Source organism: Fragaria vesca, linkage group LG7 (assembly GCF_000184155.1).
Source record: "Fragaria vesca subsp. vesca linkage group LG7, FraVesHawaii_1.0, whole genome shotgun sequence".
In the NCBI taxonomy this organism is placed as follows: Eukaryota; Viridiplantae; Streptophyta; class Magnoliopsida; order Rosales; family Rosaceae; genus Fragaria; species Fragaria vesca.
The window spans coordinates 611730-636934 of record NC_020497.1 but is presented as its reverse complement, the minus strand read 5'-3'; the positions used below and the strand labels follow the sequence as shown (position 1 = coordinate 636934).

The window sequence follows — 25205 nt, the reverse complement described above, 5'->3', positions numbered from 1 at the left end:
TCATGTTTTCCAGTACTCAAATTTTCTTATCAATCTACCCCCTATTCTGAGGCACTTAAAAATAGAATATGTTCTCTCTCAGCATGTCTTATTAGATAGTAAATGGCTTCCACCAATTTGTGTTCTGGAATGCTTAACATCTAGCTAGAAAGGAAACTGTGTCAGAAGATGATGTCTAACCTGCTTTCGCCCTTCTCTATCGGTCTGAAACATGTCTTAAAGAGTTGTTTTCGTTGTTGTTGGAATCAGTATCGGATTCTAGTATATGACACGGTACTGTGGCTTGCAAAGCAGCCAGTCATCCTATCAAAGTAATAGGCATGATCTCATGCAAACTATAGTTTCCCTATCCATTATTTCTAGCACTGTGAATCTATCATGTAGAAATGCACCAGTAGAGTAATCAACAAGTTGGAAAATTGCATGGTTTCATTGCCAGGGAAAGGGGTGTAGTTAATTTTTCCGGTGCGCAATAGGGCGTAAGTTTAAGGTCCGATGCTAACGGCCTAACGTTATGCTCAAGTCATGCCTTGTGATGTGGCTCTGTTCTCGTCTTCTCGATGATGAATTGGGGCTTGTTTGATGCTATTTAGCGAGCTTGGGAACTATTTCTGAAACCATTCCCAGTCTACTGAACATTTGTATGAATCGACTATATGGAGTTCTGTTAAGAAACTCCAATCCCTTGGCTCAAAGATTGCCCAGATTGCCAATACAGCGCCCAAGCTAAATGCGCTGTGATGTTAGCAATAGTTGCCACTTTTTTTGAAATTTTAGCAACAGTTGCCATGGAACAGAAACTGTTGCAGAACCCAAACCCTAACCCAAGAACGCTTAACATCTTACTACGACTCTGAAAACTTTGAAGGGGTAGAGGAACTCCTAAATGCAGAGAAGCTAGAAAATTGACAAGTTCACCGATTAAGACTAGGAACTTTGCAGGTTCTTATCTAGTTTTTTTTTTCTTTTTAATGAAAATAAATGTCACAGGTAATATCATATTGTACAGAATCAGATTCAAATTACTAAATATACAATTATCACTATTTTAATTACATTAATTTTACAACAGGCTGCTCAGGAGGGAGATTTTTTAAGCAAATATAACATGACCATTTGGTTTAATGACATAAATCTTCCCTTTGTGAGTTTGATCCCCTGAATTCGACTCTAGGGTGACCAGTTGTCGGTAACAAAAAAAAACCATGCTATGAAAATATTTATCTCCGGAAGTGAATGTTCACAACTGCTGGCTGCAAGTATAAGGTATGCTGAATGGAGAGAGCAAGAGGCAAAAATGGATGAAAGAGGAATGAAGATATCTTTTTCGTCCTGCTGTCTATGCAACCAGCTTCTGGACCTGTTGAATATACCAAAATCAAAATTGTCTACTTCAAGTAGTTAATAACTAAAACTTGAGCAAACCTCAGTAAGGCAAACTATTCAAAATATCCATAACTGAATGATGTAAAATTTCCTCACGATTACCAACACAAGCTTGACTGAAAAATATTATGATTCCTTTTGTACTTTTAATATAAGAGACCTTGAACGCTGACTACAAAGTACTTTAATATGAGATACACCACTCTTTTGGGTCTGCAACACAATAACCTCAATATCTAGTAGTACATGTTTAAGCATCCCTGTTCGATCATCCTTGCAACACAAAATGCCAGTAAATGTACAAATGTATGCCACATATTAGACAATGTTATGGGTAAATGACAAGTACCTGGTTTAATCTTAAATTTGAGGGTATATGGTTGCCTTCTTAAGATGAACTTGATAGGATGATCTGTTGACTGCCTATGCCGATCAGTTGCAGAAATTAACTGTTAAGTCAAACATCAGAATCTGCCTTGTATTACACACATAACTATTACAATCAGTATGGCTGTGTTTACGTATGTTTTCTTTGATTCTTAAATATCTAGTTCTACCGTCTTTGAGTTTACAATTTTTATTTATTTGGACATACTGTGAGACTGTGATGCAAGGTTTATTTGGACATACTGTGAGACTGTGATGCAAGGTATAGATCACTACCAAATTTAATTTAGGCCTTAAAATTTGTCACAAATATTAACGTCTATTTGGTCAAGTTATCTCTCATAGGTTTATTTTGCTGAAGATCTCGGCAGCATTAACAACTGATCTTTCTCTTCAATTTAAAACAATGACCATTCTTCCAGAAATTTGTCTTCATAAGTTTTATGAATTTGTTCCTATTAAAAACAGGAAAAGAGAAGGAAAAAAGAAGCAGCAGCAGACACAATCAAAAGACTTTGTTTCAGAATCGAACCTTTTCATCAAATCGAAAAAGAGATTGATCAAAGTAGGGAGAAGGACTCTGCGATTGACAATTAGAAGGCAAAGAAGCTAGCATCTTCTTCACAAACTGCAGGTTCATCAGCTGATTAGATGTGAGGTCCGGGAAAACATGTGAATACCCATGCAACCATTATATACATAAATAAATTTATCAAGCCTTAATGATGGCAGACTAATTTTTAGCCATGCCTATTTATGATATGCAAATCACTATTTCGAATGGGGAAACTTCACCTGCAAAGAACTACTTGCTTTATTTTTGACACATCTCAGTTGCTCCCGAGCATGCATGTTATTTGAGTGAGATGACACGAAATTCATTGTATATGAATTTCTCGATGTTGCTTGGAAGTGATCATAGAACTGCTCAAACAAGAGATAAAGCTCATCTGCTGAATTCTACAAGTAAATTGTCAAATACATCAGGTCGTCTTTCAACAAATACAGATATAAGAAAGAAAAAGGAAAACAATTGTCACTGAAAGTAACCTGATAAAAAGCTACAATTTCCGTCGTCTCCATGTTATATACCGCAAAAAAGGCTGGGTGGAGATCAGTATTACGTGATACCTGCTTCAGTTATAAACACTAATAAATCAATTAGTCAAGTATTCTGATTGCACAAAGCGCGACAGGCAAATGCAAGAACACCCACATTTTGGATACTAAAATGAATGGGTGACTGATTCTAGAAAGCATAAAGGATCAATATCCTACAGCAATTGATCCCTTTACCCAAATTGACCCCATTGCAGAGGGAGTATATGACATTATAATCAAAGAAGAATTTCAAAACATTAAACTTCTATTTCCTAGACCTACGATGATGATGAACTGAATGCTAGAAAGAAGATCTCACCACTCCCTCTACACTACCAAACTTTATTAGCAGGTGGTGCCGGTCCAAGAATTGTACCTGTCCAAGAGTTGTGTATAAACAACTTGTTACATGTCATATTGGATGCGCATTATCAAATTTTCCTGTTATATAGAGCAGTGAAACAAAATTATGAAAGCGAGTTCAGACTTCTCAAAGCATAATAAAGAGATGTTTTGCATTTAAAGAAAGAAGTAAAAAATCAGCAGGCCCTACCTTCCAGATAATCAAGTCAACATAGTCTTGGAAATGGAAATAGAACTTCTTCTTCAGGCCTTGGACCCTCTAGAGTAAAAAAGTGATCTATTAGTTAACTGAATTGAAGATATATGCTTCAAAAGGCTGATTGGTAATGGACATTGGCAAGAAGAACATATAAACGCATTGCAGCAGCCACCACTTTGTTAGAAAAGATATATCTTTTTTGGAAGCTAAGACTAAGCCAGCCTTATTTGGTCCAAAGTAAAGTCTGGCAGGTTAAGGGTCTTGCAAGAGTCATTTTCAGTTTGATGAAGAGTATGAGTCATGCTTTAAGAGTCTATTTAAGTAAGGGTCTTGAGCATGTCTTTATGTCTATTAGAGTCTGTTTTGGACTTTATCAATAAGTCTATATTTGAGTCTTCTGGTATTGTAGGAGTAAGGGTTATGTATTGTAAGCCTATACACAGGGACACCTATTGTAACCCAAATTAGATTGGGATGAAGGAAACTCAAGGTTTATTGATAGGCTTGGTGGCTGAATTTTCTCCTCAAACCTCTGTTCTATTTTTCCATTCCACAGCTGAAACCACACTTCTGTTTCTTCTAAAACCTTTCTGATTTATTATTCTCTCAACATTCCCCCACCCACCACAATCCTATTCTCACCAACTGTTCCTTTGTCCTGCATCCATATGTTTCAACTTTCAAGTTAAGCTAGCTTACTCAAACCATACAGAAAAGAACTTTGTACTAGTTACTAAATGTGTAAATAACTACTTTGAACATCCATACCCAGGTGCATATGTATGATATACTTATATGGCATACCTAGAATTGACTATCTATTTAATCTTGACACCTTATGTTTTATGCACACATTCCTACTTATTTAGTTTCACGCAAAAAGCATACCTTATTTACATAGCCAGGAACACGCCATTGCCAATCAAAAACCATATATTGATTATTTAAAAGATTCAGGAAACACTGATAACATGTAAGATATCAACATAAGATATGCCAAGGTCATATGTTGCAGCCAAAAGGAAAGCAATCACAAAATAAGGTATCAATGAGTGTAGGCTAAAGGGCCCCAAGCTCCAATAGGAAATTCCATCAGTATTATCTAGCCATATCTGCTTTGGCTTCAGGACCAATAAAAACCACCTAAAAACGACCTAATATTAGTAGGACCAAGGAAACTGTGAAAAGAGGCATGACTAAGTTAAGAGGAAACCCTCCCAGGTGCTATATCAGAATCAGGGTGATTATTATTTTTTGAATCAGGGTGATTATATATGGACCTAGATCTATATATATGGAGAGAAAACACGACAGCTAAGGAGGCTCTATCAACATAGAGTTGTAGAAGCACTAAGCTCATAGAGCCTCTTTAAAATATACAAAGCCATAAATATGCCTACAATGTCATGAAGCTTAAAGGAAAATTAAAAATACAAAAAAGATTGATAGAGATAACCAACCAATGTCGGATCCGTTTCTTCATTCCACATTCCTCTAAATATGAAAGAAAGCAACCGCTGTTTGAGGCCACTATGAAAGCAACCGACTGTTGTTTCATTAATATTCTGCAACGAAGATAGGGGTCAATCAAGTGGTCCACATACCAAACATTAGACGATGTATCTAATTCCCAAAGTTGGTGAATAAGATGAAGAAAATGAAAGAGAAATTTTATACTTGTTACTAGATGTTTAGAATATATCTCTCTATGTATAAGAATAGTTCCGGTACATAAACTTTGGAAAATACAACAAAATGTCCAGATAAATATAATTAGAGAAGAACATCATCCATTGCATAATTAATTACTGAACAAACAGAAATTCCACAAAGAATTCAGCAAGCTGCAATTCCTTATAACCCCTGAAGAATTACGAACATCTGTAGATGCAGAGAGACCAATGTTGACAAAACCCATAAAACAAAGGATTTACCGCTCCAAAACAAATCTGTTCCACTAATTTTCCTAAACACATTTTCTTTATACATTTTCATTACAAAAGACACTGTTTCTCCATCCGAAATGTAATATCCATGATCATGTTCCCCATGACTCTCAAGAAAAACTAAAAGGAATAAAGAAGAATGATCACTGTTTAGTGTTCCCTCTTACATAATATAAATCAAATAATGATCCTCCTTTGGGACCAGATAATTTCTACCAAGCAGAATCTAAGGTGGATTGAGAAAAGGGTCAAAAACAGCTCCTAATTAGCCAACTAAATAGGATTCGCAAAAGAACGATATAGAAGATTCAAGTTTCCAAATCCATCGGTCAACCTGCAATGGATACAACAAACAATCTTCTATCAAAGGTGCAAAAGTGGAAGGCTACACAGTTTTGGGGTCTGCTAAACTTCTTTAAGAATAAACTCCAACCTGAAATCTAGCAACTTAGCTAGTGGCACACAATGGGAGAAAACAATATAAAGTATTAGCCAGGACCTTGGACTTTATACAAGCTTTCTATAGCTGATCTTCAAGGAATCCAAAGTCTTCAGAACTAGGGCAAGGATAGTTGCATATATTACTGTATTAACCACTTTTTTTTCTCTTTTCTAAGAAGAAACAGCTTTTTATTGAGACAAAAGCAAAGAACAAGGCGGACAAGGAGTCCACTTTAAAAGAAAAGAGAGCAGCTACAGCTAAAGGCATAGCAGCTCATCTTTAAGAACTAAAACAAAACAACAAGATTATACTGTATTAACCACTCTTACAGCCGGTATAACAGCAGTAGACATTACAGTCAAGCAAGAAGTAGAGCTGATACATGGTATACTTATATTGATTTTCTCTAGATAATAGTTTGAAACAAGGACTTTAGTCACACAAAATTTTAAAACTAAACTACCCAAGCATTCTCTACATTCTAGGGTAACAGTAAGAGCTATGGTTATGTTTTGCATTTTCATCCTTTTTGAAAGTTTTCTTTTCAAGCATTTCAATATCTGACATCTCCATCATGCAACTGCTTCCATGAGAGGGCATAGCATGATTAGAGAAAATAATATCCTTTACGGAAGCCCAGAGTAACTTCTTACTCGTAAGAGGACTTCAAATCTAGAATAGTTCTCCACTATGCTGGGTAATCAAACCACCATCAGACTGACTCTTACTCCTAAGAGGACTTCATTGCAAAACAGTGGTCCACAACTCCAGGGTAGAGAAACCCTAATACTGTCATAGTCATACAAGGACAATGATCACCTTCAATACTATCCTATTCATACCGGAACTCTGTTGAAGCAGGATGTATGCAAATTCACACATACCATAATGACTACAGAAAAGTAGATTTTGTCTTAGTAAATTTTGTCTTGCCGTTACTATCTAAATACCATTTGTGCATTTATTAAAAAAAGAAAAAACTACAGCAAACCCAATTGTTTGATCAAACATTCTGTTAGAGCGTTTCAACACACCAACCTTAATATGTAATCTTTCAGAAAGTACCACAAACCTTAAATTTGAGGGTTTGCCTTAGCACGTTCACCCTCCCATAAATGGTATTTAGGTCATGTCTTATCCCCTTTGAATTAGCAACCAAAGAGTAAAGGATAACAATCTAATTTTAGCTCAGAAAAAGATAAGCAGTTTCTCCATAAACAAAGAATCCAAATTTTTCTCTAAATTTAAACAAGATATAACGAAACCCATTCATCTTAGTATCACCAAAGGCTTGAAATATATGTGGCTAACCTGCAGGTGTGAGTTGAGAAAAAGCTCGTCATCTTCACGACAATATGTCCCAATTGCTCGCACATCAACAAGGTTGCCGGAGTCTCTGATTTGCAGAATGTGTAGTGTTTGGTAGCGAAGGGACACAATAGCCAGCAAATCATCATACAAAAAGGCACCCGAATTATGGGCGAGGTTGATAAAATCATGGTGAAAGGACCTCTGATCCAGTACAACTCCATCTTCCAATCTAATCATCACAGAAAGTACAATCATTAAGTGATCCTTTCAAACAAAAATAACTGTGTTTTACACCACAAATTCTCAAACACCAAACCGACCTCAGGAGGTGAAAGGTGATGGTCTCTATTGATGGGACACTGAGTAAAGCGCCTCCTCCAACAGGCGTTGGTTCAGGACTCTGAGCAGTGGAAGTAGCGAATAGCCCGTAGCGGTTACTCTCCATGTAAAGAAAGAAGTCCTTGCAAATAAGCTCATTACTACTAGAAGGGAGAGAGACACTGTAGAGCTGTTTAAAGAAGCTCTCGAACCTCCTGGCTTTGGGAGGAAGATCACAAGAACTAGCGCAGTCTCCTTTGCAGGAATAGGAAAGCCAGGTAGGTCTGTAAACAATCAACTTCTGATGATTTCTACTGAAACATATGAGGTACTGACCGTCGTCGGTGAATTTCCGGAACAGATGGTCCGGGCAATCAACTTCATATATAGTGAAATTCGGTACTAAATTCTCGTAAAACCGCCTAGCATAGTGAACCTAACAACAATCAATCAACCGCTATGTATTAGCATTTCTATTCTACACAAGCAACTGCAGCTCAATTTCAAGCCGAGAAAGAAGAAGAAGAAGAAGAAGAAGCTTACAGCAGCGCCGGGAGGAGGAGATGAGATTTGGCGGTCGAAGATTCTGGTGACAACATTGTGGCTTCTGAACATTACTACTGAGAGAGAGTGAGTGAGAATCGTCGGCGTGTCAATTCGAGGGGCTCTCAAATGTGCGAATTCGAAACCCTAACAATCATGTTCAGCATTCACGGCGGCTGTGTGTGTGTGTGTGAGAGAGTAGAAGATGATGAAGATGAAGATCAAGGCGGTACGCGATCACTGCTTTAGCACCATATATATATATATATTCTCTCTCTTCTCCTTTCTTTTTAGCTTTCCGAGCTGGACATGTTTATCACACTAACGCTTTCTATTTTCTTTTATTTGTTTTTTTTTTCTATATCTAATCTATCTACTATATTTTTCTTTTTCTTTTTTCTTTTTTGAATCAGGAAAATTTCTATTATGTTCAAAATATTATGAGTTGAATACAAAAGTATCGTAACACATCCAAATGACATACTAAAGTGTTATTAAAATAATAAAAAATTGTGCTAGCCTCAAATCAGAATGACTATTATATATTTTCTCGCTGCTATATACATACAGAATAAAAAGTTGTGATAGTACCATAGAGATACATATATAGGAACAAGTCCATACATTCAACAGTTCAAACTCAGCTATAAAACAACTTGAATCCTCCTCTGCTACTGCACCAGACAATTCGTTATGATTACGTGTTTCAAAACAACACATAGTTCGCATCAAACCTCCCTGATCTCAAATACGGAACCCTTTGTTGTGTTCTAATATTGTATTCATTTAAAACAACTGAACTATAGGTACTAGGTGGCCCTCACTGCAACAACCAAAAAATAGGTTGAAATAAAACTCCACCAAATGTCTAGGTTGAGCGTTGTCAGGAATCGAACCTAGGTCACCGGGGTGACAAGCTAGAACACTTACCACTATACTAGAACTTGGTTGTTAATTAGGTGGTTCTATTCGATAGAAATTTGTAGGCTCTCAATTGGGCAAGCCCAAAAATGTTTTGCTACACACATCACATCAAAGAAATTGAATTGTTTGCCTTTTGTAGATACTAGATAGAGTAATACAGACCACCAGTGGATTATCACTGGTTTCTAATCCACTGGTTCTCCAACATACACACTACACAAAAGGAAAAAAGGGTTCCTCATTTCCTTCAAATTTTGATTACCAAATTCAATCTCTTTCTAGTGTCTAACATCTGAATCCTTGCACTCCTTGTTTCTTCCTTTCAGAATGGCAACAGCCTCAGCAACACTCTCCCCAGCCATGTTCACCACCACTGCTACTGTTGCCAAATCTGTGAAGAAATCAGCAAACAGAGTCCACTACATTTCAGGGCTCAACTCCTTTTCTGGACTCAAAGCTCACAACACTGTTGCATCTCTTGGCCTTCCTCAGTGCACTGACCAGTCATTTGCCAACATTGTGAGCTCCTTGAGAGCTCCTTCACAGAACCAAGGCAGAGGTGGAGGTGCACTCTCATCAACCTGCAATGCAATTGGTGAGATTTTCAAGATTGCAGCAATCATGAATGGACTCACTCTTGTTGGAGTTGCAGTGGGATTCGTACTTCTTCGAATAGAAGCCTTCGTGGAGGAGTCAGAAGAGTGAGAATTCTCAGATACCCTTTAGTTGGTCTTGATATGTTGGTTATCAAGATTGTATCTGTGTATTATTTCATTGTCATGTGATGTAACAATGGCTTTGTATTTGCTTCTTCTGGTAAACTGAGTTGGATATCACTGACAAACTAGCAATAGGTACCCAATCTAAAATGTAATAAGCACAAGAGGTCACATAAATAGCACTTATTAGTTGGTGTCCAAAGTATAGTCAGCAATTCCATTCGTTAAACAAACCAGTTCACATAATAAGAAGTTTTTCTGTCATTCTTTTATATGCTTGCATCTTTAAGCTCGAGATGCTTCACATTGAGTGGCTTTTAGTAATTCAACTATTAAACTGAATGTTAACACTTAACACCATAGGAGGGGGATGTATTGACAATTTTAGGTTCATCTTCTTCCCTTACAAGCTTTCTTCCTAAAGCTTTGGTTCAGTTACAAAAACTGTTACAGATTTCTCATTGTTTCCTATATTGTTCTGTTCTCTTGTTTCCTGGCATCAAAAATCAAGCAACGATTTCAAAACCCCATCAGCATCATCTCAAGCTTTTGTTTGTGTTTTCCTTTTCAATCTCTTAGGACAACCTCCTTTTCACCCTCTCATGTCATTTCTTTATATACTGATCATTGGTGCACAAAGAATAAGCACCATAAGAAATGAGTTCTAGATTCTTATTAGCAATCCAAGGCTGTTTAAATATATTTCTTAAAGAACAAACGAGTAGAACCTCCTGGCGGATGGCAAACAACAACAAAAACAGAAGCATAAAGCCTGCTGAAACTTAAGCAACTGTCGTCTGACTAAAGAAATAACAGATGATTTCCTTTTGGACAAAGGCGTGCTCCAGTGCAAGTAGCCTTGAAATTCTATACTGCTAGTCAGATAATGCATCCACTCAACCTTTTAGTGGCATAGGTTGGTCATGGAAATTGGATAGTTTAAGCATTTGAGAATTGAGAGGGACATTTTTGTATTATTGCAAATGGTTTTTGCCTCATATCTAAAGGGGATGCCAAATATTCTAGTTCACTCACAAATCTAAGTCATACTAGGCTTTTTTTATGAGAAGATAATTCATACTAGGTTTTAATATTAGACTTCCTATGAAATTTTGTTCAGCATTTACCTGATATACCGGTAAAATAAAGACCACTACTTAGCTGCAGACAAAACTGGGACTCATATGAAGTGATTTCTGCCCAAAAATGGCAATCGCAAACCTTCTGCGTGTTCATGCATGTAGATGGAACTTATACACGCAATTCATGAAGGTACAATGCTAATCTCCAGATTCCCTGTAAATGAACAAGTCATAGATTTGTACAATAGATTATATTATATAGTAGAAAACTATCAAAGAGGTTTATTTCTCTCATTAAAGCTCAAAGAGATCTAACCCAGCACAATTTTGATACATTATTCACAAGTCGAGAGTCAATAATGTCCCGAGACAGGACATGATTTACGCACATTAGTTACCAACTTTTCTAAGGATGAGCTCCCTTGAAATCATTTATTACTATTCGGACATCTGCTCCTCTGCTACTATGGAGTTGCTCATACTCTCTATAGACAGGTCTCTTTGAATGCATTTGCCAGCAAACTTCAGGCATGTACATGCTATGAATATCAAAATCCCAGAAAGTATCCAACTAAACTGCAAGTTGGCCAATGCCCTTGCTCTAAATTCAGACTCACTTGATCTACAAGTTACTGATGATCCAAGCACGTTATCAATGCTACCCTCAATGAAACTGACAACACAACCCTTTGGAACAAGCTTAGGAACCCAGAGCATGAATCCCATGTTCATAAACCAGCAACCTTGGAATACAACTGAAATAAAAAGAACAAGTGCTGCAGGAAGACTGGTTTGGCAAAAAGTTGCTGCTAAAGCTGCCATGACAGAAGCAAACACTATTAGCTGCAATAACCAATGGTAATGCCCTTCAAGACCAACATGATGCCATCATTCTCCAGCTATGTTGCCAAAACATAAACAATATGCTTCTAATTCTCTCGGCAATGATCAAAACCAAATACATAAGAAATGAAAGAAAATTATCTAAGGAAATGAATCAAATGGGAAATAAACAACATGAACAGTAACAGAAACAGAAACAGAAAAAGCAAATGGGAAGTACAACAGAAACACATTTTGCAATTTACTTGTTGCTGTGAAGATGATTAAGAACAGGAGAAGTTATAATTTGAAAATAAAAGGAGATCAAAAGGTGTTATCAAGTTAAACAAAAAAAAATATGTATACCTTTGTTTTTGACAAGATTCTATCAAGTTGATTAATCAAGGTGAAATAAATTTGGCATACCTAGTCCACCCAGACGGTAATGTTGAGGAATCTGCGACATCCAAATACATGGATAAGAACTTTTTCACTCTGTTCCCCTTCAGAAATAGACAAACACGCCTGGCCATGTAGAACCAAAATTAAGTACGCATATTTTTCAGTAGAACTGCCTAAATATACATGATCAACTCCCTATTATATATGTATATGTACCATTTAAAATCGCCGACTACAAAATATCAGAATAACACTTGTGGTGGCAATTGCTAGGTGGGACTATATATCTAAATTATAAATGATTATTTTTATCATGTTTCAAGGTGATCCACCAAAGAATGACCAGTGAGAAATGAATGCACAATATTGCAACAAAGAAGTTTACCAGTTGTCAAAATGGAAGTTCAGCGATCTGTTAAAGCTTCTATAGTTTTAAACTTTTAATCTATGCAAAAAAAATTTCTTACAGAACCCATCTAGCACCATTATCATTGACAACCTGCAGCAGACATTGTTTAAGGTAAACATGGTTGCTTCATCATGGCTGTGACACAGATCAGTTCATTAAAACTCAAGAAACTGAAGGAAATATTCGGCCATAACAGAAAAGGGTTTGATGTTTAATGAATTAAATATGAGAAAAACAAAGCTGCTAATAAAAGAAGATAAGACACAATGTATGTGCTAAGATAATCCTGCAACTCCAGTAACTGAACTACCTTTTACCTTCAATTGATTTTGCATCTCATGTCCCTTATCCTAGTATACATACACTTACGAGGCTTCACAAACTAAGTTTTAAACATCAAACTTAATTAATATAGGGAAACACCCTTTGATTTCATTTGTAAAGAAACCAAATGTGGATGAGATGTGTTTGTTTTTGCGGCTGCACCCAGATATTTGAATGGGTTGCCTACGTACCCTTGGAGAGGGATCAAGCCACTCATAGTTCAAGAATTCTAGTGAATGAATGACTCACTAGAAGGGTTTGATTTTTGAATGACAATAGTGTTTGGGATGAATATGGGGTAAATGAACCAGGGATTCTATTTGTTTTTAGATCAGTGTTTGGTTATTTTCTAGTGTTTTAGTAAATTTGACTAGCAAAGTCAGGGATTCGGTTTAGACTTCTGGTTGCATCTAGTGGGTTGCTAGATTGCCTACACCGTTCTTAAAAAAGGGTATGTGTGTTTGTGTAAATGTAATGCTATATATTTGGAATCTTGCCCATTATTTCTATCAGTAATAGACATATCAGTACTATTCAGTATAACATACAAAAGCCTTGAGATTTGAGATTTGATCTTCTGAAGAGAGAAAGCAGGGTACATTAATGATCAACAACAGTTGCTTATGATATTGATAGAAATAGAAAGAAGCACAAGACATTTAATGGTAAGAGACACACCAAGCGGCAATTATAAGGAACAAAGACTAATCACCACTCAACAGAGTCTTGTAGCTCCAGTTACAATTGAAATCAACTGATTTTGCATTTTCAAATCACATATCCTAGTAAAACAGTTATCAAGCTTCAGATACTAAACTTGTGACATAGTAAACCACTTATCAATCTTCAGATACTGAACTTGTGACATGAACCTGACTATACAGGTAGTTTTTTTTTTTTTTTTTTTTTTCTTAACAGGGGCTGCACGAACACAACACCCCACAGCATTAACGTGCATTTCACAAAAAGCTTGAAGCTAAGACACAAAAACCCATGCCATGGGAATTATACACCAAACCTGGTCAACTTAGTTTCACAAACAGAAAGTGCAAGATTTCAAGCCTCAAGTATTGCATGCATTGGATTTCTTAATGCTGATAATATATTGAGTTAAGCGCCACTTCATTAAGTCAAATGCATACCAAATTTCCCATGCGGTGAAAGTCCACCTGATACATTGCCCCTTCTGTATAGAATGTGTCCACCAAATTCAGAATCATTCCTCCACCTGGACAAATAACAGAAGCATATAGTATTTCAAAATATCTAACAACCTAATCCTGTACCATGAGGCTGGTCAAATGAAATCATGAGATATAAACATTGTGAACTAGCCAGCAGTTCAGTCAATAAGTGTCGTTCAACTCAGTTATATAGCTTTTCCTAGGGACTAATATAAAACAACCCCTTAGAGGTTCTAACCAGGGAGCACGCAGATCCCAGAAACTATGCGTTTCTCCTCCAAAAATAAGCCCGGCATTCAAACCAAGGAAACTGACTATTCTTCAACGCTTCCTTTATCGAGTTTTCTTGTGTTCCATGAACAAAGAAAAATAAAAATAAAAAACGATCTGAATCGGTCTATGTTAAGTAGAAGGGAAATAACCATTCGAGTTGGAGGAGGCTGAATAGAAAATTGTTCTTAAGGCAAAGCCAGATAGAAATCAAGAGAGTGAGGCTGCCTCATCCGTAAGAAACCACAGATTGCACAAAACGCTTTCAGAGTCCATTTGACCTTAGGAGACCCTAGATTATAAACAACTTACTGGCTATGATTCTGGAAATATGTGAAACTATGCAGCGCCCATTACAGCAAAAGTTGTTGGCTTTTTGCACCATTTGTCTGCAACCGCATGTCTTACAGGTCTTGACATGAGTGCCAAAGGGAAAATGGTATCATCATCTAATCCAGAACTCTCAATGGGCATTTGTGCCTCATGGGAGCTAGAGTCCCCTAAGGGTATAAAACTAGGCAACCGATTATGACAACGCTGAGATTGTGACAATGTAGGCGATTTGGGTAATTGTTCAACACTCTGATTACTCATAAGAAATGGGTGAGCTAAGAGACGCCGAGCCGTAAATCTCTTGTAAGCATCTACATCTAGACACTTTGCCAAAAAATCCTTGGCGTCATCAGACAAGTGTGAAGGAATAACTGGATTAGAAGCCCAAACGCCTAGGTACTCAGTTGACTTACAAGTCCACAACGAACCAGTCAACATCTCTAGAACTAGACATCCTACTGCCCAAATATCAGATGGTTTCCCCTGAATGTTACAGAGAACAGTTTCAGGAGGCAAATACCATTTAGTGCCTTGGCGAGAATGCAAGTTCTGAGCACTCTTAGTTAATCCAAAGTCTCCTATCTTAGCCATGAAATCGACAGGAGAATCCATACCATGGACAAGAAGAATATTGTCGGGCTTTATGTCGCAGTGCACATAACCTTTGTCATGAATGCACTGGAGACCACTAAGCACAGACTTAGTGAACTCCTTAATCTCATATTCGGACAATGCAGAATTGTCAATCCTATCTCTAATGGTGCCTCCAGCGGCAAATTCTAAAAACAAATTGAGAGAGGAAGAAGCCCACTGTTGACCGTAAGAATTGATGACAAAAGGGCAGTGGTGAAAGAGAGAAAGGAGCTTGGCCTCATCCAACAAAGCATCAACCTTGAATGGATGAGAGGCCTCTGCAACCTTAACGGCCATGATACCAGGGGCCCCATTCTCAAGCTTGAGTGGGTAACCCTTATACACACACCCGAAACCCCCCTCCCCAATCCTATCTCCTAAAACCCATTCACCCAACTCACCCATCAAATCCAAAAATAAAATTCAAATCGTAAAACAAAAACTAACGGAATTCAAACAAACACACAATCAATATCAAAAATCAAATTCAAATCGTAAATCAAAACCTAGAACAGAATTGAAACAAAACACAAGCAAAATCAAAATTACCCACAAGGGGCTTTGCAATCGCGAGAGAGAGAGAGAATTGAACAGTGATAGCGAGAGTGCGAGACTGAGATCGAGCGCGTCAATCCGATCGATATTGAGAATTGAGAGAGAAAATGGAGGGAGAATTGAGAGCGAAAGAGAGAGCGTATGTGTATGTATTCTGTCTGGCTTCCTGTTATTTATACGCGTCTCGCATATTTTTGACGCGAGGCTGTATTTTGACGCGCTTCCAGCTATTTTGTTTGAATTTCCTATTATGCCCCTACGCGCTTCCGCAATAATTTTATTAACACAGGGTAAAACGGGTATTATCTATGTAGTTTCAAATTTTTTCTTTTTCTTAAACTTCCAAAAAATGTAAAAAATAGCTTGTTCATTCAAAAAATAATCTGAACATATCACCGAATTCGTGTCGATGCGTACTAAAATATCTGGTTTTTAAATCGAGAACTCCTCCTTTTTGAGAATTTCTTAAATATAATCTCGATCAAATATGAGAATAAAAAGATCGAGCTCTAGAGAATCAGGCTACACAATCAAAGGTTGAGACAAAGAGAATTGTTTGTTGGATGAGACACAATCCAAATTTGCTTATTTGTCTTACTGAATGACATATATCTCCTCTCTTACATAATGATTATCAAAGACAATAATTATAAAAAAAATTATTCTCTCTGAATTTTTTAAATTTAATAATAATATGTTGTGTTCTTTATTGAGGATTTTATAAAAGGAAAAATTATAGGAACAGTACATTAACTCTGCACAACTGATAATTAAGGTTTCTTAATTTTATGAAATAGCACATCAGTACATAAACTAACAAACATAACATCATTTTTATACACGTCGTTCAGTTTTATGTAACGGGGTCAAATACATGAGGGTGAAATGGTATTTTGACACCTATACCTCTCAGAGTAAACGAAGTAATTATGACCTTATTTATTTTGTGAGAGCGTTAAACCCTAGTCATCCCTAGATAGATAGAATGAAAAGTGCCTGGTTGTGCATGCTCTGCGTAATTTCTTTTCATTCCATATAAAAAGTTAGAGAAGAGCAAATGACGAACAAATACTTACTTGTTAAAATCCTTTTCATTCCAAAATGAAAGTAATAGATCATATTGTTCTCACGAGTTGGAGTTCAGACATAATTGAAAGGGAAAATGAGAAAACAAAATTTGAAGCAAATTAAGGAACCAGTTTCCTTCTCATCGACTCTAGAGACTGTTATTTAGAGGCCAGTCATATCAATTAACTTCAAGCTGATTTCACTTTCTCAATCAGATCAGCAGCATCTTGAACGGTTGCGATATTCTCAGCTCCACTCTCTCCGATGGACACACCAAACTTCTCCTCCAAAGCCATCATAATTTCGACCTGTTTCATTTGATGATGAATTCATATCAGATAATTATGCATATTATTGAGAGCACTAATTAATTAATCAAGAGAGATCTATTATAAAAGAGTAACACAATTAGGATTTTAATATGAGAAAAGTCACAACTAATGAACTGTAATAATGTTCAATTTGTTAGTAATTGAACAAGGAATTACACTCAACTATCCTTGATCAGTTGATTGTAAATCCAACGACATAGTGAAGTCTAACAAAAAGAGAAGAAGATGAAAGTGAGCATACAGTGTCAAGAGAATCTGCCCCCAAGTCGGCGAACTTGGTGGAAGGAGTGACGGTGCTTTCATCGACGGATAGTTGCTTGGCAATAGTGCTTTGAACAGTTTGGAGAGTTTCCGGTTGAGCCTGCAGATGGCATTATGAAATTTCACACTTGGATACTTTTAGAGTGCTCAATCAGATATTAAAAAAAAATGAGACCTAGCTATATACGTACGATTGAACATGAGATTGTGGTCTTCAAGCAACTAGGGACTGGAAATGATCTTTCTGCTGCCTTGGTGATCTTGATCTTTGGCATGATTCTTAGTCCTCTAACCACTGGACCTCCCTGCACATGAAAAAAACAGTGAATAAAAAAGCCTACTATGACATAAATATGCATGCCCCTGCATATTTGTTCCAGAAATTAATGTGGAACTCACAAAGCTAGAGAAGCCATTAATCTGGCAAACTGTGCTCCTGGCCTTGGCAGTGTAGGAAAGAGTGGCCACAGGGACTGGGGAAGTTGAAACAAAAGAGGCCATGAGATCGATTAATGGAAGATTGATGATGTGAACAAGAGCAAAAACAGAAAATTAATTGTAAATATGATAACAAGGCTATGTTTCATTTATAAGCAGCATAGGCATAATAATTGCCAAGAGTTAGAATCGTTGATAACAATAAGTTTGGTAATGACGACTGGATTAGGCGGGTTATACTATGAAGTGTGTGTGTCCCTTGTGTTTGTACAGATGGTGTTAAGTGCAGGCTTCGTCACTCAAATATGGTGCCAAAATAAGAGACAATAAGCTGTGAACAAAAAAACAGCCGTAGATATTTGAAAGTAGAAATAGTATCTATTGAAATCCAATTTGTACAAAATTCAAACAGAAAAAGTCTAAGAGAATATTAAGATAAGTCAGCTGATATAATAATCTATATCAATCGATCACCTTCCTTCTCATGAAACATTGTTAAAGGAAAACCAGATGATCCAGCTAAAAAACAAGCAGGTTTAGAAATTATATTATCATGTACAGTGAGCATCTCCAGAAACATTATGCTCAAACGCAACAAAATGAATGAATAACTAATTAATAGGTAACCTACAAGATGAGACTTCTTCATCCAATGCTTTGGAATACTCACAAGTGATCCCAACTGTTGTTGATGAGGCAAGCCACTCAATTACAGTTCATCCATCAACATCAAGCATTGGTAATAACGGATAGTCCCCTAGAAGATGAAGAAATCCCCAGGTCCCATTTTTGAATATACGAATATGCGCCTTCGAGCTAACTCTTCTCAAGATGTCTGCCTGGAATCCCACTATAATTTCTTCCCTAGTTCTCATTTTCAACTTTCTACTCTAGTAGTTCTTAGAATCAGTTGAATCCAACTGATATTGAGAGTTGTTCTTTTCCCACCTTTTTCTCATTTTTTTTCTGAGTAAAATGTTTTGTAAATACTTTTAGAGCCAAGTCTTGGTCATCAACTCTTGGCTTCTCAAGTCTTGATCACCAAGAAAAAAGAAAAGAAAAATTGTGGTAGATTCCTTCCCTACAAGGTTAGACTTGTAGATGTGTATATAAACATATGTAATTAGCTCCTATAAAGTTCCAAACTCTGGTTTCCAAATCATTGCAAATTTTCATGTCATTGTACTTCACCCCTGCATATCATTTTTCTGCGTGAAGTATATCAAACTTCATATAAAGAACTACATATGGCTAGTAAAGTTATGGCAGCAGAAGCTCAAAAAGTAGTGGTGATCCAGGACGCATCTAAAGATCTCGTTAGCTCGAGAACAATTCAGTCAGTTTTGCTACACTTATCACATAATCCTGGGGATGAACTTACAATTCTTGCAGTTCTTCACCAGGTTAATAACCCTAGTACGTTAGCTGGGAGACTGTGTAAGAATTTATGCTTTTGATTTGAAAAACAAAACTTTGGAATATGTGGTAAATAAAAGAACCAAAAGAATCGATTATGTTACACAAAACACATATTATGCTAACCTTTTATTTTTACGAACACCTCAATTTCCAACTTTTCTGTCCTCAGTGGGATACAGGACCAAAATGGATTCCGGTTCAGTTTTTGGAACGAACCAGAAAGTCATCGAGGAAGAGATTGAGAGGAAAACGGAGGAGTATCGTAACAAAGTGGAAATCACAATGATTACTCAGATATGTGAAAGCGTGGAGGTCAGATCAAACTTGCATTTTTATACTGTTTATAGAATTGTAATTACATTTAGTTCATTGCAATTACTAATACAACCAGTAATAAGTCCCATCAAATATAGAAAATATACAGTTCAGAATCTGAAGTAAATCGTGAACTTGATAGAGTACTTACAGCCTGCAATGGAATAAAGTAGAGGAAACCTTTTAGTGCATCATCTGTCAATCCAATGCTAACAATATCACTATACTTCTTAAGAACACAGATTAAGTTCCACATGGAGGTACTCGCTGGTCCGTCTCCGAAGATGGTTGCTGCAAAGGCTGCAAAAAGATTAGGGGCAACATGGGTGATTCTTGATAGGTCAGTCACCGTTAATCTTCTAAGAGGTTACAGTTGTGCCTGGTTCATTGCAGCCATAGTCATCCTATCTTATTTCAAATCGTTCCTCTTAGAAATTGCATATGATGAAATGTTAAAGAGTCATAGATTTACATGAAACAATCACAAAATGCTTCACTGTGTTTTTAATTTCCACCAAACTACCATACGGTTAGATAATTTTTTAAGCTAGATAATGTGACAAAACATGCTACTACAGATGAAGAATTATAGTTTAGAGTTTAGGCTTAAAGGTAGCCAATTGCCAAAGCTATTGTATCATCAGAAACCAATGGAAAATAGAGTTGCATAGATACACCAACATTTAAAAGCCTCTGTTGATTTTTTGTTGCAGACAAATGAAGAAAGACAAGCAATTCTTCATGGAGAATTTGACATGTGGTATATCGAGGATGAAGCGTAACAACTCTGTTGAAAAACTGAGAGGGCCAAAACCAATTGAGACCGGCAAGCCAGTGCTCAAAAACCGCAGCAAATCAACCACCATGAGACGTATCAAAGAACATGTAAGATATGATGAAATGATACCTGGAAGCCCTGATGAAGAACTCTCTCCTAAAAGTAAGAAAATGTTTTAGCAAGTTGTCTCAATTATTTAGGACTGTGTGTTCCAAGTTGCATGAATTAGACAGTTTAAGTATTGTTATGATCCTTTGGTTTTTCAAAATAATAACCATTTCTAAGGATAAGCACAAAAAGATCAAAGAGAAAGAAACTGCTACTCATAGTTCTTCATCTATGACTAGCTAAGACTACAGAATGTTATTATAAGTTATCGCATATGCCAGTCTCATAGCATGTTGCCGCAAAAAAGTGGAACCCCGTATTTCTTTAAAGAATCTCATAATTAATCAAAAGAGGAAACACTGCTTAGAAGATTTGAGTTTTGGCCTGACATAATATCAGGAGTCTGATGCAGTTTTTTTACCTTATTGTCTAAACATTAGGGGCATTGCAATGCAGTACTTTAGATAGAAATTAACAACAATAACATGCATAGTTTTTATATTGCTTATGATCATTAAAAGTGCAAGAACTTGATTAGAATTGGATTTTGTTTTAGAAACTCCAAGTCCTCCAAATACCGGTGAAGGCAAAGAACAAGATGGTGATGGTCGTGGACAGCCATGGCCTAATTATAGGAAATCTACCTCCTCATCAAATGATCAGCTGACAAAGTCAAGCATTGAGAATACTGAAACCTTGCCTTATCATTTTCAAGAGGAAGAAGTAACTACAAATGTTGGAAGAGAAAAAGCAGGAGTCTCTCCTCCAGCTGCAGGGGTTAAAGCGAGGGATCAAGAAGAAACATATACAGATGGGAGCCAAAATGAATCTAAACAGCATAGTTACAAGAACGATTGGACTGGAGAATTTCAAGCAGATGAGGATTTTAAAAATGCAACCTGCACATTTTGCAATAATCAACGACCAAAGATTGGATGGAAGAGAGATTTTACTTATGCAGAACTCCAGGCTGCCACTGATAGTTTTTCTGCAAAGAACTACCTATCTGAAGGTGGATTTGGTTCGGTCTATAAAGGAGAACTCAATGGGGTGAAGATTGCTGTAAAACAACATAAAAATGCAAGCTTTCAAGGAGAGAAAGAATTTAAGTCTGAAGTTCATGTACTCAGCAAGGCAAGACATGAAAATTTGGTTATGTTGTTAGGATCATGTTCAAAAGGAAGACAGAGGCTTCTTGTTTATGAATATGTTTGCAACGGGTCTTTGGATCAACATTTATCAAGTAAGAAGAAAAAAAAAAACTAGTTAAACAATAGAACTATTCTGAAATTGTTCAGGTTCTTGTCAATTGACATGTAATGTGTTCCTTGATAATGACTGTTACAACAGAGAGAAGACTAACAGTGAAATGATTTTATTAAACTTGTGCAGCACATCCCAACAACAAACCTCTCAGTTGGGATAAGAAGATCAAAATCGCTACTGGAGCTGCAAAAGGGTTAAAATATTTGCATCAGAACAACATCATCCATAGGGACGTGAGACCAAACAACATTCTCGTGACGCATGATTATGAATCTCTGGTAAACTCAGATATGACTGTAGTTCATACCAATTGATATCATGATGAACTAGTTAACTAAGTAGGTTAATCAACATGAAGCTGTTCTTTTTTTCAGGATTATACGATGCTTAAAAAGTAGGACTTATTATCGTATATTAAACATCAGTAACTCCTTTTTTTTTTTGTCTCATTGTAGTTAGTAATTACTAGACTAGATAATTAGTGCAGCTAAAATAGCAATTTTACTTGTAACTGTGGTTGACTCATTTTATTTTTAGATTGTGTTTATTTATTTGTGTGATAGATGCCTTTCAAGCTAAGTGCACTAGATTTCGGTAAAAGAGTTTGAGTCAGATCAGTATATTTTACTATTCAGACTTACATGAACCTCCTTGTTTAAGCAAACTAACATTTTTACGTACTAGTTAGGAGATTTTGGCCTTGCAAGAACTCAACATGAAGACCCGGATCTATCATCTGACACAACAAGAGTAGTCGGAACTTTGGGATATTTGGCACCAGAATATGCAGAAAGTGGAAAAGTGTCAACCAAGACAGATGTTTATGCTTTTGGGGTCATTCTATTACAGCTTATCACAGGAATTAGGCCTACAGACAAAAAGCTTGGAGGAAAAAGTCTTGTGGGATGGGTAAGAGATTACATACTGTAATATCTTTTATTATAATAAATACTCATATAGAACAGGCCTAATAGAGGAGAATAAAGGAGTATTTAGTATTTACTGCAGACCAAAGAAAGCTACCTACTGATCATAAACTAAAACATAAACTTATAAGCAGGCTTCTGGTATTTTACTTCATATTTGTGCGTCATAAGCCAGTCTATAACTCTTTCCTCAGGCAAGACCACTATTGAAAGAAAGGAATTACCCTGATTTAATCGATCCAAGAAATGCAGACGCGCATGATGTGCACCAACTTTATTGGATGGTTCGAATAGCAGAGAAATGTCTCACCAGGGATCCTCACAAGAGACTAACCATGGATACGGTACGTACACACAATTAAGTAGACTATGGAAACATACATGTAACGAGCCCTTCACAAATGCAATCAGAGAATATAAGCCTAAAACTAGGACTCAAGTTGGATGTATAGACATAAACTGGAATAGTCTAGTTTGGGATGTATCATGCACTATCAAATTTGGGATGGCAAGTAGTACAATGGATAGCATGACAGTATCTTATTTATAAGAAACAGTAAGGTGTATATTATTAATGAGGCAAAACATAATATTGGTATTGTGAAACAGATAATTCTCAACCATGTTATGCAATATATATCACCACTGATCGAATATAAAATCCCAGCTTCTTTCATATATACCATTGAGAGATTCCCTGTTAGCTAATTAGCTCATGAATCAAGCTAACACATGCATAATATGAGCTTCTTATCTTATATATAATGGCAGGTAGCAGTTGCTTTAGATCAACTGAATGAAGCTAACCAAACGTGCATCATTGGAGACTTCTCCCCAGCACATTCGGAATCTGCTGGAAGCGTACTAGGCTCTTCTGAATCACATGGTGGAGAAGGTGACAATTACATTAGTATCGACATTACTCCATCTGGAAGCTATATGAATCACCCGACCGGAAAACTCTTGCCAATATCGCCTTCTCCTCCACCAACAAGTTCAGAAAAGTCATGCTTCTCCATTGTGTCAGAGCAGTCCACCTTAGATAGTAGTGCAAGTGTCGAAGACAAGAGATAAATACCAGAATAATGGCAGGCACAGTTACTTCCTAGCTAGTTGGTGTTAAAGGTAGTGATGGACTACTTCAGGACGATCCAGATGGGGATTGAGATACCGTGGTGTCTCAGAGATTCAAAGGGACACTATTTGGCATTTTGGCTTGTTTAGTGTGGCCAAATACTTTGATAGTTTGTTAATGGTTTCATTGTCGATCATGTAGTGTTCAGTTTCGACACAAATAATTATGTAGTTTTATAATGCCTGCAATAATCGTCAACATAGAGTTTTTTATACATTTTTTTGTTGGTTAGTTTCACCAAGAGTCTATTGCGTACATTGATCTAGGGTTTGTAGATCTATCATTAAAGTGGTCTTCTGGTCTTCTGGTCTTCTGGTTGGTATTGAGGTCTATCATTAAAGTGTCAACGAGTGAAAGATGTGATGCATCTCTGAATCAACACATAAACACATGATCATTTCATAAAGGCACAAACACACCCGAAAACAGAATACATGCTAAGTGTTTTCCTAGAGAGGCTAGGAGAGTTACCTGAGTTCATCATCAAGGTATGAGGAGTTGCTCATTCATGTCATACCACTAAGAATGACATCAGCTAGGTTCAGTGCTCCAATTTCCTTGAGGATCAAGAATCCCTTGAATAGGATTGCGAGCTTTCCTTATTGAGTTTGTGGGATGCGCATTCCAACCTGCTGCATTCCATTACCAGTGATGGGTCTAGACCAACCTTTTAGAGTCACATTGATGCACTTAGTGTGACATTGTCACATCTTTTCAAATCAAAATATTTTCGGATCGGAGTTCTCCAAAAGTTGAATTGTAGCCAATTTTTAATAGTAGAGGGAGGTGATCAGAGTCACTTGGTGGGAGGATACACACTACCAGAATGCATTGCTTTCCATGAGGGATTTCGAAACACTATTGAGCGTCTCTTTCGTGACTCAACTATACCATGTAAACTTTCGATTTTTCTGTATTGCTCATGATTTCATTGAAATTGTCTCCCATGATCTAAGGTAACGAACATGGTTGTGCTGCCAGGGTTTTAATCAGATTCCATGTGCGATACCGTTGACCTCGAGGAGCAAAACCATAGATTCCAGTGAATCTCCATGTTTGATTTCCCTAGAGTGTGTGATTGCAGCGTCAATATGGTTTGGACCATATCTTCGAAGCTTGACATTGAGGTCATCCTTCCAAAGTAAAGCCACTCCTTGAACTTCATTCTCACAGGGATAGCATATGCATCCTGTAAAACCAGGGCTGATACGAAGAGCTTCCAAGGCAACTGGTTGGGGTAGGGTTTCAGAGAGAAAGATTAGGCTAGGGTTTCGAGCGCGCACCATTGAGATGAGCGCCCGCTGAGTTTTATGGTTAACTATTCCACGACAATTCCAAGGAGGATGTTGCACTGCGGCAAAGTTCCAACACTGGTGGCTGCGACAGCAGCTATTCGCGGCGGAGAGATGAGCTCTTCCGCTTAGGGTTTTTGGTGTGGTCTTTATTTGCACTGATTGAGTTTCTTGCTTTTATCTTTTCTTTTCTTTTTTCGACTAAAATTTCTGG

The 25205-nt window shown here is 37.0% G+C and overlaps 6 protein-coding genes across 6 annotated transcripts in view; 3 read left to right on the top strand and 3 right to left on the bottom strand.

The window, feature by feature from the left end:
• Window positions 1-1098: 1098 nt before the first annotated feature.
• On the bottom strand, window positions 1099-8224 carry LOC101301326 (light-mediated development protein DET1-like). The gene is made up of 11 exons (XM_004306421.1): window positions 7997-8224; window positions 7456-7889; window positions 7109-7364; window positions 4897-5001; window positions 3428-3496; window positions 3197-3250; window positions 2824-2907; window positions 2569-2733; window positions 2306-2401; window positions 1736-1835; window positions 1099-1360 (listed from the first exon to the last, which is right to left on the bottom strand). Exons 1-11 carry the CDS (start codon window positions 8066-8068, stop codon window positions 1221-1223), a joined length of 1575 nt encoding a protein of 524 aa, XP_004306469.1. The 5' UTR covers window positions 8069-8224; the 3' UTR covers window positions 1099-1220.
• An 856-nt stretch (window positions 8225-9080) lies between these two features.
• Window positions 9081-9910, top strand: LOC101301039. Its single transcript, XM_004306420.1, has one exon. It carries the CDS (start codon window positions 9248-9250, stop codon window positions 9623-9625), a length of 378 nt encoding a protein of 125 aa, XP_004306468.1. The 5' UTR covers window positions 9081-9247; the 3' UTR covers window positions 9626-9910.
• A 1208-nt stretch (window positions 9911-11118) lies between these two features.
• LOC101303943 (mitogen-activated protein kinase kinase kinase 2-like) lies at window positions 11119-15503 on the bottom strand. The gene is made up of 3 exons (XM_004308148.1): window positions 13821-15503; window positions 11970-12068; window positions 11119-11536 (listed from the first exon to the last, which is right to left on the bottom strand). The coding sequence occupies exon 1, from the start codon at window positions 15501-15503 to the stop codon at window positions 14472-14474; it is 1032 nt and encodes a 343-aa protein (XP_004308196.1). The 3' UTR covers window positions 11119-11536; window positions 11970-12068; window positions 13821-14471.
• Window positions 15504-16822: 1319 nt separating this feature from the next.
• Window positions 16823-17815, bottom strand: LOC101303652 (acyl carrier protein 1, chloroplastic-like). Its single transcript, XM_004308147.1, has 4 exons — window positions 17714-17815; window positions 17506-17619; window positions 17295-17414; window positions 16823-17029 (listed from the first exon to the last, which is right to left on the bottom strand). Exons 1-4 carry the CDS (start codon window positions 17813-17815, stop codon window positions 16910-16912), a joined length of 456 nt encoding a protein of 151 aa, XP_004308195.1. The 3' UTR covers window positions 16823-16909.
• A 1184-nt stretch (window positions 17816-18999) lies between these two features.
• Window positions 19000-23638, top strand: LOC101303371 (probable receptor-like protein kinase At5g18500-like). The gene is made up of 9 exons (XM_004308146.1): window positions 19000-19189; window positions 19341-19483; window positions 19729-19826; window positions 20200-20436; window positions 20939-21615; window positions 21765-21916; window positions 22323-22547; window positions 22759-22908; window positions 23336-23638. The coding sequence occupies exons 1-9, from the start codon at window positions 19000-19002 to the stop codon at window positions 23636-23638; spliced, it is 2175 nt and encodes a 724-aa protein (XP_004308194.1).
• LOC101300757 (transcription factor GAMYB-like) overlaps window positions 19988-25205 on the top strand; it is a 13336-nt gene continuing 8118 nt past the window's right edge. Inside the window, exon 1 of the mRNA XM_004306419.1 lies at window positions 19988-20015. The gene's annotated coding sequence lies outside the window, so the exon portion shown is untranslated. The remainder of the gene's footprint in view (window positions 20016-25205) is intronic.

Coding starts and splice junctions, on each gene's coding strand:
- LOC101303943 (XM_004308148.1), bottom strand. CDS start 15,503: ATGGGTGAGTTGGGTGAATGGGTTTTAGGAGATAGGATTGGGGAGGGG.
- LOC101303371 (XM_004308146.1), top strand. CDS start 19,000: ATGGCTAGTAAAGTTATGGCAGCAGAAGCTCAAAAAGTAGTGGTGATC. Junction 21,917..22,322: donor CGCATGATTATGAATCTCTG/GTAAACTCAGAT, acceptor TTTACGTACTAG/TTAGGAGATTTTGGCCTTGC. Junction 22,548..22,758: donor GAAAAAGTCTTGTGGGATGG/GTAAGAGATTAC, acceptor CTCTTTCCTCAG/GCAAGACCACTATTGAAAGA.
- LOC101301326 (XM_004306421.1), bottom strand. CDS start 8,068: ATGTTCAGAAGCCACAATGTTGTCACCAGAATCTTCGACCGCCAAATC. Junction 5,002..7,108: donor ACATATATTTCAAGCCTTTG/GTGATACTAAGA, acceptor TCTTCGTTGCAG/AATATTAATGAAACAACAGT. Junction 2,734..2,823: donor AAATTGTAGCTTTTTATCAG/GTTACTTTCAGT, acceptor ATTTACTTGTAG/AATTCAGCAGATGAGCTTTA.
- LOC101303652 (XM_004308147.1), bottom strand. CDS start 17,815: ATGGCCTCTTTTGTTTCAACTTCCCCAGTCCCTGTGGCCACTCTTTCC. Junction 17,620..17,713: donor TTAATGGCTTCTCTAGCTTT/GTGAGTTCCACA, acceptor TTTCATGTGCAG/GGAGGTCCAGTGGTTAGAGG. Junction 17,415..17,505: donor CCACAATCTCATGTTCAATC/GTACGTATATAG, acceptor TGCCATCTGCAG/GCTCAACCGGAAACTCTCCA.
- LOC101301039 (XM_004306420.1), top strand. CDS start 9,248: ATGGCAACAGCCTCAGCAACACTCTCCCCAGCCATGTTCACCACCACT.